The 22,135-nt window shown below is 40.3% G+C and overlaps 1 protein-coding gene across 1 annotated transcript; it reads left to right on the top strand.

Annotated features, from left to right (window-relative positions):
* On the top strand, window positions 442-19,415 carry KLF5 (Kruppel like factor 5). The gene is made up of 4 exons (XM_018056510.1): window positions 442-802; window positions 3,088-3,961; window positions 4,973-5,032; window positions 17,605-19,415. Exons 1-4 carry the CDS (start codon window positions 551-553, stop codon window positions 17,781-17,783), a joined length of 1,365 nt encoding a protein of 454 aa, XP_017911999.1. The 5' UTR covers window positions 442-550; the 3' UTR covers window positions 17,784-19,415.

Genomic DNA, 22,135 nt, shown 5'->3' with positions numbered 1-22,135 from the left:
GAGAGGTTGTGTACAAACTGCGCGGCCGCCCTGCGCGCGAAGCTCGTGGCCCGAAAGGGGTGCGGTCCGCCTGGCGGAGGCGGGGCTCTGAGCTAGCTTCTCCCTTTTCATAGGTTAGCTGCTCAGGCCCGGCCAGCCTCGGGGCCCCGAGATTTGTCGGAGCGCTGCCAGTCTGGGCGGCTGGCCCCGCCTCCCCGGAGTTGGGTAAAATAGAGGCGGGCGTCAAGTGTCAGTAGTCGTGGGGCAGGTACGCGCGCTAGCAGCTCGCTCGCGGAGACAGGCAGTGGCGGGAGCGGACTCCGGGGAGCTAGGGAGCGCGGTGGGGCGGGGCGGGAGAAAGTGGTCGCCGGGTGGACGTCGGCGTTTACGCGTGGCGGAGCGGAAGAGTTTGGCTTTTCTTGCGCGCCTTTGAAAACCGCGCCTTCTTGTGAGCTGAGGGGTCAGTCCGGAGCCAAGCTCGCCGACCCGAGCAGCGTGGGCGAGGTGGGAAGCGCGCTCGACTCGCGCCCCGCGCCCGGAACCGCCCCCCACCCCCCACCCCCGAGTGCCCATGGCTACGCGGGTGCTGACCATGAGCGCCCGCCTGGGACCCGTGCCCCAGCCGCCGGCCCCGCAGGACGAGCCCGTGTTCGCGCAGCTCAAGCCCGTGCTGGGCGCCGCGAACCCGGCCCGCGACGCGGCGCTCTTCCCCGGCGACGAGCTGAAGCACCCGCACCACCACCCGCAGGCGCAGCCCGCGCCGCCACAGCCGGCGCCGCCGCCCGCCGCGGGCCCGCGGCTGCCCGCCGAGGAGCTGGTCCAGGTAGGAAGAGCCGCTCCCCTCCCTCCGCCTCCCTCCCGGGCCTCGGGCGTGTCCCGCCGCTGCGGCTCGCGGGCGACAGGGGCCGCTCCAGGCTGGGGCGCGCGTCGGGGCGCACCGCGGCCCAGGGCTGGGGGGCAGCCCCGCCCTGCCCTCCTGGCCTGGTGGGGGCACCCGAAGGAGAGGATCTATGGGGAGTCTGCCCTGGCTGCTCTGTCCGGGAAAGGTTCAGGAGGGAACTGGTGCTCACGCGCACCTTGTTTTTCTACCATTTGGGGGATGAAAGCTCGTTCCTCACGCCGGACCTCAATTCCATGTGTCCCCTAAATCCGCCGCCTCCCGCTGCCCTGGCCTTGGAGGTCACCCGCTGTCCCGATCCACGGCGTCCCGGATTCAGTGGGAACGCAAATTGGGGTTTGGGGGGGGAGTGCTGGAGGGAGGCCCCTCGGGGTGCTAGTTTAATATCGCTTGGAGCAACCTGCTTTAGACGCGATCGTAGGGCTCCTTTGGGAAACGGGAGTTAGAAAAGCTAAGGTGGTGTTGGAGCACTTATTTTTCCTTAGAAAAGAAAGAAAAAAAAGGACCGGGAGGTGTTGTTTTCTTCATCTGCGCGTAAATTTCCTCCCGGAGCCGCGTTGAAAGCTGGCAGTTGGCTTTTACACTTGCCCGGCAGCCGAATTAGAGCAACCGCCTGTTTCTTTCGCCCACGCAGGGAGTCATATAGCCCAGAAAAAACTTCCCGGGACTTTTAGCCTGTCCCAGGGAAAAAAAAAAATTGGAAACATACCCACATGCAAACAGCTGGAAGAGCTAAAATCAGAAACCACTAACCACCATGGGAGTAAAGCGCACGAAAGGGTTTAGTTCGGTTTATTTCAAGACGCCTCATTTAATACCCCCTTGGTATACTGTGTATTTGCTATACCAAGCTCCTGCTCCGGGGGTCTGCGAGTGTCACCGTGCTGTGCAAGGGCAGTGGCATTTATCAGAGATGTGGCTCACAAGATCAGCGCGATTTTATTTTTAAATAGTATCTTTGCGGGAAACCCGAATCTATATCCACACAAAATGATTCGGGATCTGATAGCTGAAATTAAGTAGTAGCAAAAAAGAAAAAAAGACTGTTATTCACTTCTTTAAATGCCACGGTTAATAGTTCTGTGAGCATCTAGTTGGTGTTGTTTCGTATGTGTGTGTTTCTGTTGAAATTTCCTTTCAGTGCTAAAAATTTTAGAAGTTTGTGTTATACTAGGGAAGATGATAGCTGCAAAAGACTGAGGAGACCGGTTACAAGCTGGATTATGTCCTAAAGAAAAATCACCATTTTAAAACCATGTGGGCATTTGTCAGTTTGCTGCTTAGAAGACACAGGAGGATAAGGGATGACTGAGCTTTTTACAGAGTGAGGGGGAATGTAGCGTTGGCCCACTGAGAAGGACACGATAAATGTTTGGCTGATGACTGTGCTGGCTACTGGCAGCCTCTCCACCCACGGCCCCTTAACACCACTCTACCAAAGGAATGGTTTTCCCCTAGGTAATTAAAGATCTGTTTTAGATAGGGATATGAATAGGAACATTTCATTATCATATTAACCAATTACAGAATCTGCTGATTAAAATCAACATTTAGATCAAACTGGTGGAGAAGTTGGTTTGTTCTCTCAGTGGATACTATGTTTTGCTCAAAACGTTGTATTTAAGTTTCCATTGAACTGTAAACTGGAAAAGGCACTTAAATAGCCAAAGAATATGTTTTATATTAGCTATTTCAGCAATATCTACCCAAGCAAAGAAATTTTGCAATATTAACTTTAACCATAAAGGTTTACTGAGGTTTTTTTTTCCCTTTTCAACCACTGGATTTACCTATATGACATGAATAAGATAGAGATAATTTGGCCTTATTACAATACTGTATTTTCAGTTGTAATGGAGCAGAGAATCCTGCTTGTATATGAGTGATGATAAAGTATACTTTATTATTGCATCAGAAAGGAATATTTTTTCTCTTTGCTTCCTTTTTCTTCTTGATTTGTCTCTTTCACTTTTTGTCTGGGGTTGACTGGGGGCGATTTTACCAAACACTTGTTATACACAGTTTCATAAGGTTTTTGGTGAACCATTTGTTTCTCAGTTGACAAACCTGATATGTTTATAAGCAACACTTAAGAGTTTGCCTTGGGTACTTTTCATAGAGATTGTTGGGAATTTTTAGTAAGCACAGTTTGTTCTTCCCGAGATGATGAATTGGGCGGATTATACATGTTTCTATCTCTTCTTTTTTAGACAAGATGTGAAATGGAGAAGTACCTGACACCTCAGCTTCCTCCAGTTTCTATAATTCCAGAACATAAAAAGTATAGACGAGACAGTGCCTCAGTCGTAGACCAGTTCTTCACTGACAGTGAAGGGTTACCTTACAGTATCAACATGAACGTCTTCCTCCCTGACATCACTCACCTGAGAACTGGCCTCTACAAATCCCAGAGACCGTGTGTAACACACATCAAGACAGAACCTGTTACCATTTTCAGCCACCAGAGTGAGACGACAGCCCCTCCTCCGGCCCCAACACAGGCCCTCCCCGAGTTCACCAGCATATTCAGCTCCCACCAGACCGCAGCTCCAGAGGTGAACAATATTTTCATCAAACAAGAACTTCCTACACCAGACCTTCATCTTTCTGTCCCTCCCCAGCAGGGCCATCTGTACCAGCTCCTGAATACACCGGATCTAGATATGCCTAGTTCTACCAACCAGACAGCAGTAATGGACACTCTTAACGTATCAATGTCGGCCGCCATGGCAGGCCTTAACACTCACACCTCCGCCGTCCCGCCGACCGCCATGAAGCAATTCCAGAGCATGCCCCCTTGCACATACACCATGCCAAGTCAGTTTCTTCCCCAGCAGGCCACTTACTTCCCCCCGTCACCACCAAGCTCAGAGCCTGGAAGTCCAGATAGACAAGCAGAGATGCTTCAGAATTTAACCCCACCTCCATCCTATGCTGCTACCATTGCTTCTAAACTGGCAATTCATAATCCAAATTTACCTGCCACCCTGCCAGTTACTTCGCAAAACATCCAGCCTGTCAGATACAATAGAAGGAGTAACCCCGATTTGGAGAAACGGCGCATCCACTACTGCGATTACCCAGGTATGTGATCCTACCTGGTTAAAGAATCAGTGTGTGTGTTTAGTGTGTTCGTGCGTGCCATTTTCCACCTCACATTCCAACTGTACATGGGAGACTAGTGGTTGACAGTTAAAAAAAATTCACCTGCTCTGCTCTTGTCACATCCCAGTCTCCAGTGCCTTACCCAAGTAACTGTTTAGTTACTTTGTGCTTATTTGATAATAGTAAAAAAAAAAAAAAGTTTGGAATATTATGGGAGAAAAAGTTACTGGACTCTTTTCTTTTTAATGTTAAATACATGAGCGTCTTGCTACACTTACTTTGTTTACTGTAGCAATCTAAATTGGAGTTCTTAATTCTAAATTAAGTAACCTAGAAAGGAATTATTTAAGTAATATAGGGGAAAAGAATGGGTGGCAATGAAGAGTGGGTTGGTGCAAGACAAGACCATCTATAGAATAGATTTCAAGGTTGGTTCTGATAGTATGTGAGCATATGCTCTTTCTTGAATGAGATATGTGGTCCAAAATATAAATTGATGACGGTGATGAATATATCTAGAAGTTGCTGGCATAAGCTAGTTTATGATTAATACAGGGTATAATTTATTGACTGTGGTACATGATATGACATGACATACTAAATGAAAAAACAAGAAATGTGGGAGTACAGAAAATTGCAGTCATCTTGGATAATGGTTTAACATTGTCAGCTCTGGAGCCATTAAAATCACTGAGGTATGTGTTACTAGTATAAAGCACCTACTGGTATAAACACAGATTTCCCATTTGTAGTTTGGCTTGATTGTCTGCTCTCTTTTCTGCTAAAGTGAAACATAAAGCAAATCACTTTATACCTTTAATCAGGTAATAGGGGAGTATGCTTTAAAACATCTCTTAAAACTGAAGCTTCAAATATCTCCTTGCATGAGAGATTTCATCTTTAAAGCCCGATTTTAAACACTGAATCATCAGATGTAAAGATTTCAAAAGGATCTCCAGAATGACACGCTGTTCTTCTCCTTTATTTCAGGCTGCACAAAAGTTTATACAAAGTCTTCTCATTTAAAAGCTCACCTGAGGACTCATACTGGTATGTAATTTTCTTGTTAATTCTGTGAGTTGTGTAAATAGTATAAGTGGTATTCATCCTTTTAAAAGCCAGCACATGTTTGATCTCTTCTTTCTTCTGTCAACTTTTATTTTTTAATGGCTTACCTTTTTCAGCACTGGCTTGGCTCAAAATTCAGTTCAGTGAAAAAAGTTTGGTTCCAGAAGGCTGATGTTCCCTCATTAAGGCCTTGCCCTGTCACCTCACATAGAATTAATTGCTCCCAAACATAAACAACAATGTTTACTAATGGATTTTAAAACTTTAATGGCATTGCTATTCCTATCTTGAAGGAAAAAAATGTAACTCATTTTCTCCCTCCAGAACAAATCAGTTGGCTTCTATAAAACTACATCAAACACTAAAGCCTTTTCCATTTAGCAGGTAAAGCGTAATTGCTTAATAAATTATCTTAATTTCACCTTGAGCCTAAAATATCTGTGTTTAGCTTGTTTTCCCTGCTGGTGAAAGGTGGGCTAGAAATTGAAAAATACTAAAATCAGGCAAAACTAGGGTCGTGGTTTAAGTTATTTTACATTCTACCCCAGTCCATATTATACATTGGAGAGACTTTATTCCAGCTAATATCTCATCTGTGTTTAAAATGTTTAGCACCTATAATTTTATAAAAACTTTTGTCAGATCTATACACTCATTTTAAAATGCGTTTTAATTTCAAAACTTTATATCAGAACTTATTTGAGGACGAAATTAGATGGTGGCAAGCTGTAAAAATCTCCAAATACCCGAAGTATTTTTAAAACTATGGGTGGTTACCATTAGTGATTTTCTTAAAAGGATAGGCCTGAAGGAAAGAACCTATACAAAGTGATTGTGTTTTTTTTCCCTCTCCGTAAATGCAGCTTTAACCTAAAGTTCAGAGAATAAGTTTGCTAATAAAAGCAATGACCTAGCAAAATGTTTTATTCCATCATTGCTATGGAAACCAAAGTATTCAACAGTTCCTTTGAATGGGCTGCTGGATTAGTGTGAGGACTTGAATCTCCCCAGGCTAGATGTTACTATGGAAATTGAGTTTTGATAAATGAAGTAGTTATCTCTAACTGCTGCATTAAAAAGTAAAAGCCTTTGAACAAAGGTCAGTGCTGAGATAGAGCTCAAAGAGGAACATGGCTGCAGACATTTCATATGCGCATTGGAAAGTATTGCTTGATATCCCAGTGATAAATACTACTTAAAATCTAAGTAGTGTTGGCGACAATGTGGTAGATTCCAGGGCTTTCTGAGAAATTGCTTTTAAAGAAAAGACATCTCCTGTATTTATCAGTGAAATCAGTGGGTTGTTTCAACCTGAAGTTTTTAGGTAGAGACAAAAGGCTATCTCCTAATCCCAAAGTAGAAGTTATATTTATACTTAAACAAACACCCATTAGCATGTAAACTCAGTCTGCAGTTTTCAGCATACAAATGACAAGACCGTGAAAACAGTCTATGGAAATACTAAAGTATCCTTTTATAGAATATACATTATATAGGAAGAAACATTGAAAATGGGTTTTTACTTGAATTAATGATTAAGGAGAAGAGGAAATAACTTCAGAACTTTTGAGCTCTTGTCCTTTCTCCTTTGAAAGTCCTTGAAATGGGAGATAGGAAGGAGGAAACAATGTTTCTCCTGAGGTTAAAGTCTCCTAATAAAGGAGGAGCATGATTCCATATATCGATGCAATCAACTGCTTATTGCTGGGATGTAGTCAGGGCGTATCTAAATGGCCTTGCAACCCCTGGCAGGGTTTAGTGCTCAGAATGCTTATATCTGGGATTCTGGAACTTGACCTGCTGGCAGGGAAATTTAATAGTGGGTTGTCTTAACGATGCTTATACTGAAAAAGATAAAAACCAACTAAAAAGAAGATGTAGGCCTAGTTTAAATCCCATGTATCGGCTTTTCCACCCGATCATAAATGTGTGTCCATTGACATCTGATGAGTGAGACCCCGTAATCCAGTTTAATAAAGTTTTGTTTGATAGCCTTTCAGACGCCTCGAGGAGGGTTTGTGGCAGACTTGTTCATCTGGCTAAACCCGTTCTTGGGTAATCATAGAGCATTGAGGTTGTTTTCTCCTCATTTTTAGTTTCTACACAATGCCTTTGAAAATTACCTGTGTGCTCTCATTGCATCCTCCCCACCCTGTCGTTTTTTAGTGAATGTATCTGAAGCTGGCGAAGTTTTTTTTCCTTTCCTTCTTCCTTTAAAGGCCCAGGTATTTCTAAATAACTTCTCTCAATGTAATTAACTTTTTGTTTTAGAGGACTTAAAAAAAAATTTATGTGGGAATGTTGATATTGTATTTTTGATATAAAAACTTTTTAATGATTGCCACTTTAGGCAGAATGTGCAGGACCCTAGGACTTCTTTAGAAAATAATTGTAATTGCTTTAAAATGTCAAGTTGCCTTATGTTTTTAAAATGTTTTAAGCAATTAAAACAACCTACGCCTGAGTTCTGTTTAATTGCTTATTCTGGATTTTTAGATTGCAAATGCTTCCTGACTTATAAACCGAACATAAGGACATAGTCTTTCCCAAACAAGACGTTTTTTTAAAAATTCGAGATGAAAGAGTAGAAAATGGCGGTTAGAAGTCTCATAGCATTCAAGTTTTTCTGAGTTTATACATTTTGATTTCTTTATTCAGAAAGAATGTACAAAAGTAATACAAAACTCTGTGGTTAGACAAAATACCTGAAGTTGATGTTGCCTCTGTTCTAGAGGAAAAATTGTACTTATTGGCCTATAGGGATATCCTTATTACCTGTGTGGAAGTGTTTGTGTTACTTCTAGCATATATATATATATATATATGTCGCGCCTCTGATTAGAAATAAGTATGGCTACTTAGGCAACAGTGTCACGAGGTGTATATTTCCAAATAAAAATATTTGTCCTTTTAACAGCATTTTAAAAGCACATTGGCAAGAGATTGAAAACATTTATCACCCGATGCTAGTTTCTTGGTATGCCTGAGTCCCATGAGTTGAAACGCTGCTCTTACATTGAGTGTGGAAATTTCTTTGAAAATTGTGTTTACACTTTAGTAAAAAGTACTTACTTTCTAAAGAAAGAGTTCTGAAAAAGCAAACAGTGCACTCTGAATACCGATGTTTGAAATCTCAGTAGTTTTAGTCGCATGTGTGGCTGTGCACTTAGCCCTGGAGTATATGGTACAGCAGTCGGGGAAAGAGGGTATGGTAAGGTTTTATGGTCATTTGGCAGCTACCTGGAGCAGGGCAGAAAGTGAGCAGTTGTTCATAGTCTGAGCAGCACACACACACACTGGGCGTCAGTGTCAGTAGCCCTTAGATCCAGACTCTGCCCAGGTTGCTGCATGTGGACTACATGATCCCAGAATGACTGCCACCGATTGACAAGAGGGCAATTGGAAACACCCCCCAAAAAGAAAATGGAAACATACAAATAACATAACACGAAGTGGACTGTGGGTGAAGCACTGTCCTGTTAGAATCTCACAGCTGTATTCGGGATTCCTTGTTTAAGAAAGAATTTCGCAGTAAGCCTTGGAAAGATTTCTAGCCCAAGACTACTTGTAAAGGGGCTAAATTCCCACCTGCTGCCTCACTTCCCGTGTAGAACACTTTTCTAATGACATTTATATTAAGATGGTACTGTGTGTACTTCAAAACACATAATCTCTGCTAGAGATTTATTGCTCAGTTGATTTTAGTTTCAGTTTGTGTACTAAAAAATCCCTAGGTATAAATCCCTATTTAGTTCTTTGCTCTACACTTACTATCCATTGAATGTCTTAGGTATAGATTTTTGTTTTAAAATACTGGCCATGTTGATAATAAAGGTATTTTCATTTGCAGCACTTCCCCACAAATAGATAACATTCAAAATGTTCTGAACATGAATTATTCCTTTTTTTGTGAAACTGTGGGAAGCGGTAAAACATTTTAAAAAATAGAGAAAGGAATTCATTTCCTTAAAAAATGATTTAGAGTTAAAATCAGAATAAGATTTTATATATGTGTGTGCATACATATGTCTCCATATATATGTATATAGCCTTAGTGGAGATCATGCAGCTTGGATCTAGAGATCAATGTTGGTAGAGGTGAAAAAATTTTGCAGGATGAAATTAGTACTCTACTGATTTTTCTGAGTTTATATTTGAAAACGGCAGGAAAAATATCCCATTTAGCCTGTTACGTGTTACCAGTTAGACATTCTTAAATTATTTTTGTTTGCAGCTTTGAAATTTATTTTTCTATATTGACAAGTTCAAGTTAACATAAAAAAAAGAAAAAGTAGCTATAAGAGAGTCACTCATTTAGATGCCTGAAAAGGTATTTATGAGCATAGAAGCTTAGAAACAATTTCTTTTTAATGACTCACGGGAAAGGTTTAACTTTGCTTCTGGGACTTGCTCTTTCATCTGAAAAACATTTACATTTACATAGGAAATTGATTAAATATTATTTTGAGATGATAAAGTATATGGAACTTTTAGAAGTATAATTTGATTAAGCAAACGTTTTTGACTGATTTTTCGAGAATCCAAAGAGAATCTCTTCTTCCTTGTTGTTTTTATAGATTAGGGGGAAAAGATAGTTCGTAAATGGACTAAATAGAATTGCTGAAGTCGAGATAGAAACAATTAGCTGTGAAGATAGTGAGGGCGGTAATGTTTTTAAAAGTAAAATATTTTAATCACCAAAGGTTTTTACTTTGGCAGATATTGTTAGTTTTATAGAATGTGGTAGTTGTTTACTTGATGACCCACATCTTTTCAGGTGAAAGATTAGAAACAAAGTAATGTCCTAGTTTAGCAAGTATCTCTGTAGCAGCATTCCTATTCTGTCAGCCTGTATTATTTATATCCAAGAATCTCTTACAACTCGGATTAAGGTGAGTTGCTGTTTTAGAAGTGCCCCATAGGTAACTTTCTAAAAAACATTCAGGCAGAAGAATATACCTGTGACTACTTTATAAATGCACACTGTTTAGAGCTGGGAAGAATCTCCAGGTAAAGATAACCACGTTAAGTGCAAATTTAAGGAAAGGATAATTAGGACTCATTCAGTACTAGAAAAATGAAAATATAGGATTTTTCTGTTTTGGCTAAAAAGGTAAAATATTTCACCGAGACTTTACTGTTTAAAAATTTTATTTTGGGTTCTTATTACAAGAAAGTGAATCTGAATGTCATTTTTGTCAGGAGACTCAGGAACTGGTATTTCATTAACACTATCAATGATAGAGGATGTTTTTGTCCAGAACCCTTGGGGCTCAGATGGTAAAGAATCTGCCTGCAACGCGGGAGACTCTGGTTGGATCCCTGGATTGAGAAGATCCCCTGGAGAAAGGAGTGGCTACCTGCTCCAGTGTTCTTGCCTGGAGAATTCCCTGGACAGAGGAGCCTGGCGGGCTCCAGGCCAGGATCGAAAAGAGTCAGACACAACTGAGCGACTGACACTTAGGAGAAGTAGCGGAGGTGCTTAGGTGCCTAGAGATTGGTCCTGCTGGGGTAGAGACTGCCACCTTGGGGGTGGCATGCTCCCCCCCTGCTCTGTGTCTATCTTTGACCAGCACGAGGGGCTCCACAGTCCTTGGTTTTCCTCAAATCCAGTCCAGTCCTGGAAAAGAAAACTTGTTTACATAGAGTTGATTTACCCTTGTACAACTGCAGGATGGATAATAAACTGATTCGGAACATGTCCTTCTGAAGAGTTTAAAAGTACGATTCTCGCCTAAATGCACGTTTAGTCAGATAACACTCAGTGGTCCTTGGCAGAAGGAACCAGGCAAAACCCTGCCACAGGTGAGGCCGTGGTTAACTAGATGGCTTCCTGTCTCTTTTACCTTCACGCCTTTTCATGAGTGAAAATTCCCAAGCTGGTCAGCCTCAGGACACACTGTGATTAACCAAAGGTGCATAAGGAGGTATGGCAATAGAAGACAGTCTCTGTGTTTGAGAACTTTTATGGCTAGTTAAGGAGGCAGAATACAGTTGTTTGAAGCCTTCATTCAGCAGTATCTGTGCCAGTACAGATCAATCATGTAGATCAAATTTAAGTAATGATGGGGATACAGAGAAGTGTAATGATTTCTCTTGGATACTTCATAGGTTTTTTGGAAGGAACCCGGTGAGTCATGTTTTAAAGATAAGCACAAAAGAAGAAAGAAGGGAATTTTTTAATATAGCCTTTTAATTCGTTTCCTTAAACTGAGCACATTATTGACAGGGATACTCTATCAAGTAAACATTAGGTGAAGTGAAGTGAAAGTCACTCAGTCATGTCCGGCTCTTTGCGACCCCATGGCTCTAGCCTGCCAGGCTCCTCTGTCCATGAAATTCTCCAGGCCAGAATACTGGAGTGGGTTGCCATTCCCTTCTCCTGGGGATCTTCCCAACCCAGGGATCGTATCCAGATCTCCCGCATTGCAGGCAGGTTCTTCACCATCTCAGCCACCAGGGAAGCCCAGGATGTACATTAGGTACCTTTGCAAATACTAGCAATAAAAATCTTTGAAATGAAATGCCTGCCCTTTTGTTCCCAAGTATAGGAGATATACTGCAGTGACCTTTAGTAAAAAATTTTAATAGAAAATTACTGATATAGATATATAAAAATATGAACTAATGAGCCAAAATCACCTTACTTTATGTGCTTTTAAAGATATCTGATATTTTCCTATGAGTTTCTTTAATCTTGGTATTAATGCTTCTTTTTTAAAACCTTTCATTAGAATGTATACTGTTTTAGACGGAGAAGGCAATGGCAACCCACTCCAGTACTTTTGCCTGGAAAATCCCATGGACAGAGGAGCCTGGTAGGCTACAATCTATGGGGACACAAAGAGTCGGACACGACTGAGCGAATTCTCTTTCACTTTTCACTTTCATGCATTGGAGAAGGCAGTGGCAACCCACTCCAGTGTTCTTGCCTGGAGAATCCCAGGGATAGGGGAGCCTGGTGGGCTGCCGTCTATATAGGGTCGTGCAGAGTCAGACAGGACTGAAGCGGCTTAGCAGCAGCAGCATACTGTTTTAGAATCTAAATTCCTTAAATCTCTAGTGATGGGAAAAGATCTGATGATTATTGAATTGCATGAAAATATTTTCCACCTGAAATAAGAGTTCATTTTGTGCATCAAGGACCCAAATTCTAAGAATTAAGCTTAAGGGGGGATTCCCTGGTGGCTCAGGTGGTAAAGAATCTGCCTGCAATGCAGAAGACCCAGGTTCCATCCCTGGGTTGGGAACATCCCTTGGAGAAGGGAAGGGGAATCCACTCCAGTATTCTTGCCTGAAGAATTCCACGAACAGAGGAGCCATGAGGTCACAAAAGAGTCAGACACTACTGAGTGACTAACACACTATTGACTATTGAAATAATTTATTTCACTTTAACAGTCAGAATAGAATATGGATGTTAAACTATTTGAGGCCAGAGACCAAGCCTTATTCGTTGCATTTTGCAAGTCACCTGGTACAGGTTGTGATTGTTAGTACATATTACTCTCGTTTACTAAACATTGACTTTAATTCTGATTTTTGACCTCTATCAAATATAATTCTGGATTTAGTTTTAGCATCAGGAAGGAAACCAGATATACAAATTTGCTGTAACAAAAAGGTTACCTAAAATAAGATAATTTCCATCTATGATACTTTTCTTTTGTTAGAAGAATCTATGCAGAACATTCTAGGAAAAGGCCTTAGTGTAAATCAATTGAACATGTTCAGCCAAGCAGAGAAACTTCCCATTCTAGTGTGGTAGATTCATAAGTCATTTTTTAGTCTATTCAACAGAAAAAAAAAAATAGCTGATTTTTAAGTTCATCACTAAAGACTTTTCAGAGTCTTAGCAAACATGTTCTGCTAACTCACTGATGTTCCTTTCAGTTCAGTTCAGTTGCTCAGTCATGTCCGACTCTTTGCCACCCCATGGACTGCACCATGCCAGACTTCCCTGTCCATCACCAACTCCCAGAGCCTACTCAAACTCATGTCCATTGAGTCGGTGATGCCATCCAACCATCTCATCCTCTGTCGTCCCCTTCTCCTTTTGCCTAGGGTTCCTTTAGCCTAGGGTTAAAGGAGAGCCATCATTAGGTGGTATTCTGGGATTATCAGTCCCAGAACAGGACCACCGTCAGAAGTCCACACGTCCTGAAAGGTGGGTGTCCTTGGGGGCTGGCTTAGCTGGGATGTGTCCTATGCTTCAGACAGTCTGAGATTTAAGGCCTGGTTTGAGTCCATTAGGCTAGTTGTTAACTGACCTGGACACACAGCTTTAGAATGTTTAAATGTGAACAATATCTGTGTATTCCTTACATCATTCATATAGAGCCTGTATCAGTGTTTGCCAGTGGAGGGTATAACTGGGACATTGAGGAAAAGTGGCAGGCCAGGCTTCCCAACACGACCTCATTGTTCTGCTTCTAACTCTTGGAGTTGTTGAGGATAAATGAAATACGAGCACCTGAGTCAGAGTACGTGCTCAGTGTCTGCTTCTGCCTGTTCCCTTTTTCTCCTGGTAATGGTTTTGCTTAACATTAATTGACTTCATCAGTATGGACAATATGTATATTTAACCATTGTTTCTTTTTTTAAAAAAAGGATTAAGGATTTCTAGTAAAAGAGTCCTGGTAATTTTATAAGACGATGAGAAAATATCCACTTTGAGATAAAGCCGAAGCTTGTTTTTCGTGCTGTACATATTTGTCACTTTTTTTTTTCTTCTTGTCTTTGGAAAGTTTCACATTAACAACAGCATGAGAACTTAAGAATACAGTTGATGTTGAAAGAGCTTAACTAAATATTTTAAATTGGTGGTATTGGAAGGAGATTCTGTAAAAATCCAATTAAACTTTTGAAAGCTCTATCCTGTTGAAATAACTTAAAGGAAGTTAGTTTGGTTTCCCAGAAGTACTATGCATAGTGTTTCTGGCTGAGGAAGAAAGACCTGAATCTGCTATTTATTTGGCCAGAAATTGGGTACCAGCTTCCTCTACAATGTTTTACTTGAGCAGTGTTGACACTTGAACAAATCCCGTACAAACTGCCCCAAGTGGGGAACAGTTGTCCGTCCTTCTGTGGTAAAGCTCCGGCCCCATGACTAACATCCAGAAACTGGTAGAATTCTTGGCTGAATGCTCTATAGATACGTATAAATTGAGAGCAAAACCCCAACTGTTTTAGGAACTTTCATGGCTACCGTTTTTCAACCAATCAGTAAAGTAAACTTTTAAAAATACTGATGCAGTTTATTGCTTCCTAGCCAATAAAAATAGTGAACAAAAAGAGTCTAGTGTCCCTTGTTTCTTAAATAAACTTTGAAAATTCAGTTCTCCTGCCATTTAATTATTCAATTCAAAAGACTAGAATGACTCCTTTTTAAATCAGGCACTTTTTTTTCCCTTGCCTCAGACATCAGAAATAACTTTCTCTTCACTGTTAAATGACAGTGAAGTATTTAGCCAACCTGTTTGTTTTGGTGATTTATTTTTCACAGGGAACAAGAACAAACACTTGGTGTGCAAAAAAACTTTTTCTGTTTGATTTACATCGACAAGAGTGATAGCTACATTTACTACTGGCATTAAGACATTTCTGTGTATTAAACATACTGAATATAAGCAAAAGAAAAGTGGTTTATTTCTGGTTACTTAAAAGGTTTAAGTGTATTAGCTTAAATTCTTTGAATTTACTCTTAAGAGGGGGAAGAGAAATACTTCAGGAAGTTGAGGTGTGCATTTTTAAAATGGAGCAATAGGAACCAAAAAGGGAATTAAAAACATAAAAAGTATTTATTTGTGTGTTGGTTTGGAGCCAGAGGAGAGGGAGAAGGGAAGGGTGGCTCAGGGATACTCACTCCAGGAGTTGAAAGAGAAACCCCCTGGGAAATAATTGGTACAAAATTCAGAGGGCTACTCTGGGCCTTCTGTGTTTGTCCTTATGGGGTTTTGTTGTGGAGTCATGTTATGAATTATGTGACCCTTATGGAGTCACAGTGGTTATCAGGACAGCAAAAATATATTAACCACAAGCTGCGGAAATCTCGGTTGATGTGGACAATGTCTTTTAAAATTTGGCCTCAGCTGAATAATCTTAGAACTTCCTGAATATGATCCTGTTAAATCAGGCAGAGAAAGGTAGTTGAATTTCACTGTGGTACTAAGTAACCAGTGTTCAAAGCAATGCTGGGTTTTCTCCAGCAGAAGTAAACATTTTAAAGAATTTAGAAGTTTGGCTATTCAGAGTTTTCAAATGCTATTCAAATAAAACTCAGCGGTTATACAGAGTGGAATCAGGAAGAGAAAGATAAATACCGTATTCTAACGCATAGATAGGGAATCTAGAAAAATGGGCCTAAAGAATGTATTTACAGGGCAGCAATGGAGAAACATACATTGAGAATAAACTTATGGACATGGGGAGAGGGGAGGAGAGGGTGAGATGTATGGAAAGAGTAACATGGAAACTTAACACTACCATATGTAAAATAGATAGCCAATGGGTATTTGCTGTATGGCTCAGGAAACTGAAACAGGGGCTCTGGTGTCAGCCTGGAGGGGTGGGATGGGTAGGAAGTTGGGAGGGAGATTCAAAAGGGAGGGGATATATGTATACCTATGGCTGATTCATGTTGAGGTTTGACAGAAAACAGCAAAATTCTGTAAAGCAATTATCCTTCAATTAAAAAAAACCTCATCAGTAAGCCAGCGGTACTTTAAGATGCAAATTTACCTCACAAATTCTCATCTTAAATTCGTAGAAAATTATAACCAAGTTAAGCATCAATAAAAGAACTACTAGTGATTGCTTAGTGAGAGATTCTTTGATCTGGGGGTTTATTTAGAGGAATACACGATCTTAAATAGGATTAATTGATTCTAAAACTGGGAATTAAGGCTGCCTTATAAATAGTATGGGTTTTCCTGGTGGCTCAGATGGTAAAGAACCTTCTTGCAGGGCAGCAGATCTGGGTTGGGAAGATTCCCTGGAGAAGGGATCATAAGTCATATTTTTTTTAAAGGTGACATTAATTTTATTCATATATCAAAAATATACAATGATGTGGGGCAATTACATGAAGTCAGAAGCTGGTCTGTGATGAGGAACAGCAAAGGCCTTTGGCAAACCTGGGAGTTTCTTTGCATGTCATTGTGGGCAGAATCCTTTTGGGCTGCCAGTATTGAGTAGTTTTGAAAGGTTACCAGCAACTAGCAAACCTTAAGAACAAACAACATTAAGAAGAATACAGATTGCAGAGGTGTGGGGAAGTGGCTCAGATAGAGGGGTAGGGCGGTGGCTCAGATGTCAATTCACTGTTTAAGGGAAGAGAGAGGAAGATTGAATTAGAGGCTTTTATAAATGATATATATGTAAGTTCCATGAGTTCAGGCATTTTTGTTTTATCCTAAGCATTCAGGATAGTCCCTGGCATATAATATGCATTTGACAAGTCATTGATGCAATGAATTTTGATAGTCTTTCTGATGCAGTGCATTGCAAAGGGAAATTAAATGTGCATGACACCACAGTTAAGTTATTGGTACCAGACTTCCTGATCTGCTTGAGAAATTGTTAAAATGCATAAAGCTTTAACACCATTCAGCTTTAATCTTTATCTAGTTGTTTTGCTTCAGTCTGAAAAATGGGAAGATGTGAATATATGCACACTGGAGGGAATTTCAAAGAGCTAGTCCATTTTGGAAAGCCATGTGTTAAGTGAACTGGCTTATGTGCGGGCATTTCACAGAGGCTAGTGTAGAAACTTTTAGGACCACTTTGTTGCAGTAAAGGCTCAGTTGTGGTCCATTAAGTTGGTGATGTGAGCAGCTCCTTCTTGTAGCTCCTGAGTTTCTTCCTCCCTGGGCCACCTTAGAGCCATCAGTCCTGCACTAATTCAGTTGGGGTTGGTTGGTATAGAAATTATATTGGCACAGTAGTAATAAAGCCGCTCAAGCTCATCTAGTCATCTCATGGATTTACATGTGCAGGAACAGTTCAGTGCTCATAAAAATATGAGCACTGATTCATCCTGCACATGTATTTTTAAAAATTGTTTAAAGAGAATTTTTAGACAATTTAAAAACTGAAGTGCAGTTGATTTGCAGTATTTCGTTTTAGCAAATGTTTTAGGTGTATAGCAAAGTGATTCACTTACACGTGTATCTATTTTTCAGCTTCTTGTCCCTTATAGGTTATTGCAGAATATTGAGTACAGTTCCTTGTGCTATCCTTGTTCGTTACCTTTTTTATAGTTTCGTGTATGGGTTAAACCCAAACTCCTAATTTATCATCCTCCTCTGCCCCCACACTGTAAAATTTCCATTTTCCATTCTTCAAAAGTACACAGAGTACTTAATTAAGGACTATTCTGCAAAACAGTGACTCTCTGCACTAGATGCCCTGAGCAGTTTCTAGTTCGTCAGGAATCCACACACCTTCCTCCGTAGAGCCTGAGTTTGAAAGAAACCCCTTGGCAGACAACACTACCTGGCTTGTCCAGGGTTGCCAACTGCCCGCTCACCTTCCCCTCTTGGTCTGTTGCGCAGGTGAGAAGCCGTACAAATGCACCTGGGAAGGCTGCGACTGGAGGTTCGCGCGCTCGGACGAGCTGACCCGCCACTACCGCAAGCACACAGGGGCCAAGCCCTTCCAGTGCGGCGTGTGCAACCGCAGCTTCTCGCGCTCCGACCACCTGGCGCTGCACATGAAGAGGCACCAGAACTGAGCTGCCAGCGCCGCCCGTGCATCCTCCGCCGCCTGCCCCACACCGCTCACTTGGCAAAATTTTAAGCTACACAATTAATTCTATATATATAAAAGAAAACGAAAACGCAAAACTGGAAATGTATATTTTGTATATTTGAGAAAACAGGGAATACATTGTGTTAATACCAAAGTGTTTGGTCCTTGTCCGAATCTGGAATGCTTGCTGTATGCTGGGTTGACCCGTCATCTCAGACAGGTAGCCCCATCTCAGCGCGGGCTGGGCGTGCAGGGTGTATTTGCAGTGTTCTTCCCAAAGCACCACCATTTAATGTGACAGTGTTTAGCAAACAAGTCCGTTGGGCACAAGAAGACAGCTGGATTGTGTGTCAAGATTTTGCTTGACATCAGAGGAGTTTTTTTTTCAATACAAGATAATTCTCTAGAGGTACGCAGCATACCTGGCAATTCACAAATAGCCATTGAACAAATGTGTTGTTTTGTTTTGTTTTTTATATGAGTTGCCTATATTTGCTATTCAAAATTTTGTAAATATGCAAATCAGCTTTATAGTTTATTACACGTTTTCTAAGATTCTTTTGGGGAAAAAAATCATAAATAATTCTTTTGAAAATAACCATGAATACATTTACAGTTAGAACTTGTGGTAAGATACCTCTTAAAACCTTACCAAATTCATTTCTGTGGTAGGTAGAAATAAATCACTCAAATAAACTTCAAAAGCAGATTTCATGCACTGATTAAAATCGGATTGTTTATTTTAAATACAAGCTACATTTTATATGAATTGTGAACTCAAGAGCTTAAAGATGGAATATTCAAAAGTCAAAACATCTTACAATAAGCTAAACAGTACCATTTTTGAAAAGAAAGACATACGTAGTTTTCACTTGGGAATGTTGAATTTATGATGCAGTTTTCATATACGGAAACGTTGAATTTATGATTCAGTTTTCATATACTGAGATGTTTGCTTGTGCAGTACAATTGGTTAAATGCCAATTTATGTGGACTTTGCATGTAATATACAGTGAGACACAGTAATTTTACCTAAATTACAGTGCAGTTTAGTTAATCTATTGTTAACACTGACTCAGTGTCTGCCTTTAATTATAAATGACATGTTGAAAACTTAAGGAAGTAAGTGCTACATATATGCAATATAAAATAGTAATGTGACACTGATGCTGTTAACCAAAGGGCAGAATAAATAAGCAAAATGCCAAAAGGGGTCTTAATTGAGATGAAAATTTAATTTTGTTTTTAAAATATTGTTTATCTTTATTTATTTTGTGGTAATATAGTAAATTTTTTTAGAAAATTTTCATAACTTGATAAATTATAGTTTTGTTTGTTAGAAAAGTTTCTCTTAAAAACGTGTACATAGATGACAAATGGTGTAAATATTTTGTAAGAGGCTTCAAAATGTTTATACGTGGAAACATACTTACAGGAAAAGCATAAATTGGTTGCTGTTTTGCTTCTTTTTCCCTCTTATTTTTGTATTGTGGTCATTTCCTATGCAAATAATGGAGCAAACAGCTGTATAGTTGTAGAATTTTTTGAGAGAATGAAATGTTTATATATATAAACGACAATTTTTTTTTTGAAAATAAAAAGTGCCTAAAAGATTCACATTGTGCCTTCTTCCCCTACCATAGCAAAAACAATGAGCAAATTCCTTTTGTAACTATTTAAAAGGGTCTGTTTAATGCAGACAGTTAATAAAAAAGTAATTCCCATGGCAGAGAGGAATTTGTTTTTACAATATCAAAAGTATAAAGGGAGGCATGCTTCATGAATGTTGATTTCTTTTCCCCTATTCTGGTCAGTACACAAATACATTACTGATTTTATGTTTTCAAAATCATTACTTGTAGACACTGGAGGTAACTTGTATATCTAGTTTAAATTTTTTTTTTTTTTTGGTCGTGCCTCTTGGCTTGTGGGAGCTTAGTTGCCTGACCAGGGATTGAACCCTGGCCCCAGCAGTTGAAGAGCTGAGTTCTAACCACTGGACTGTCAGAGAATTCCTTGTATATCCTAGTTGTATGGTCAGAGGTAAAACAAGAATAGGGGTTTTTAACTTTTTTTCCTTTTTAAAAAAGAACAAAACTGATTTTAACCACTAGTAATATACACCTGGGAGCCTACACCTTGGCTTCTAGTGCCACCTCCAGTGAAAAGAACTGGGGCTCCTTGGAGACATGGCTGATTCTGGGAGTAGATGTACAAAATAAGCCTGTAGTATCTTACAGCCTAAGACTGTGAGCAATCATAATTCCCACAGTGATGCAGGAATGTCAGAGCAACAATATAAAACATGATTGAATTGTAACCAATCCTGTTTTTTTATTAGCGTGGACCCATGAGTCCGTGCTAATATAAATGATTGAAAAAATAGGAAAAAGATCTGAAAAAATCTCCAGTTTTTGTAGATCCAGTCTCTGGTAGAATGTAACTCTCTATAAGTTCAGGCTGCATAAAGTGACTATATTACAAAGGGTACAATATAGCCAAGAGGGAAGGGGAGGGTCACTTTACAGTTACAAAAACCTGCCAGACACTCAGCTGGTGATCAAGGTCCTTGTCAACAGATGCTCTCAAAGTATATACTCTTGGTTTGATGTGATGAAAATGGGACTTTGCCTCTGTGGTCTTCCTCCTAAAACACCGTAAGCCCCGTGTAAGCATGAGAAAGACATTGGACGTCCCATATGACGGACATCCTGCAAACTATCCAACCAGTAGTCAAAACTTAAGGTTTTGAAAACAGGAAAACTGAGAAGCTGTCACAGCCAAGAGAAACGTAAATGAGACAAAACAAAAGGATTCTGGAACAGAGAAAGGACATGGGGGAAAACTGAGGCAATTTGAATAAAGTTTGAAATAGAGGAAGCTGAGGGTGGGGTATATAGGAATTCTGTATTTGCAATAAGTCAAACTTCTAGAATAAAGTTTCGAGCAGAAGTTAGAGTGAAAGTTGAGGATAAAGTTTGGAGTAAAGGAAAATAATTCAGTATCACTGTCATATATTTTCAAGAAGTGGAAAAATCCTGATGGGAAAATAAGGTAAAATTGCAGTTACATAATTTGGCATCGTCCAGCCTTCCTCATTACTGGACCCCTCATTCTCCCTGTCACTCAACCCAGCTAGCTCAAGAAGAGGGCATGTTCATTCCCCAGCCGGAACCTCACTCTTTCATGGGTGAAAAACATAATTTCTTTGGCTTAAGTTTATTTCTAGAATTGAGATAGAAAGTGAGGCTACCAGGTTTCTGAAGCAAAGACAGAGATGTCTAATGATGCATCAGAGATGGGTAAGTATTCAGTTGATAATTGTAAGAATTAAGTTTTCTTGTGGGTAGAAACATCCTGCTTGCTTTGGTTCCAGCACTTAATTGTATTTGGCTTCCTCACGCTTCAGTACCAATTTACTCCAGATTACAGATCACAACTGTTTCTAGTCTCTTTTTTTTGGACTGGGCAGCATCTGGGGTCTTAGTTCTCCGACCAGAAATCAAACCACCGCCTGGTTCATTGGAAGCACGCAGTTTTAACTGCTGGACCACCGGGGAAGTCCCTCTCTCCCTTTCTTTATTCTCCTTTTCTCCCTTTTGTAGAAAGCTGCCCTTTCTCTTCTCTTGCCAGCTACCAGTTCACATCCTTGTGTGCCAGAGCACAGTTCAGATGCTGTCTTTCTTGGTCACACTCAGTGGAACCTCTTTTGCATTTGGAGACATGATGACACTTCAGCGTTTGAATATTTTCCAACTTCTTTTCGTGTATGTTTTTCCTCATCAGATTGTCAACTCCTTGGAAGAAACACCACTTCTCAGATTGCTTTTGTATTCCTGCTCTTAGTGATTGATAAAGCAGATGTCAAAAATAGTTTTACAGTGCTGTGTGAATTGGTTTAAGCCCTGAAGGGGTTGAATCTGTCTGATGTTCAACAGATTTCCCCTTCACATTGCCCTGTTGATGTAGCGTTGGTGCTGGATTCTTGATGAGGTGTGGGACTAAAACTGATTACAAGGTGAGCAAACAGGTAATGTCTTGTGAATTTTCAAACATTGTGAGTGAATTTTCAAAGAGAGAATTATTTTAGACAGTTGTGCCTAACACACTTCCAAAGCTGCAGACAATTTAATTTCTGATCATTAGCATATCCACTAAATAAATAGCTGCATTCAAATATACTCTGACCAGTCTCTTGATAAACAAGCTACACCAACTAGATGAAAATTGATTAAGACGCAAGATTCCAGTTAGCCAGAACATAATGATGTTACTTGACATCAGTTAGTAATGCTCTGAGTTTTAACCATCTTCAGTTAGTTGTCATTCTCCCTT

Source organism: Capra hircus, chromosome 12 (assembly GCF_001704415.2).
Source record: "Capra hircus breed San Clemente chromosome 12, ASM170441v1, whole genome shotgun sequence".
Classification (NCBI taxonomy): domain Eukaryota; kingdom Metazoa; phylum Chordata; class Mammalia; order Artiodactyla; family Bovidae; genus Capra; species Capra hircus.
The sequence above is the reverse complement of the archived record's forward strand: the minus strand, read 5'-3'. Positions and strand labels throughout refer to the sequence as shown.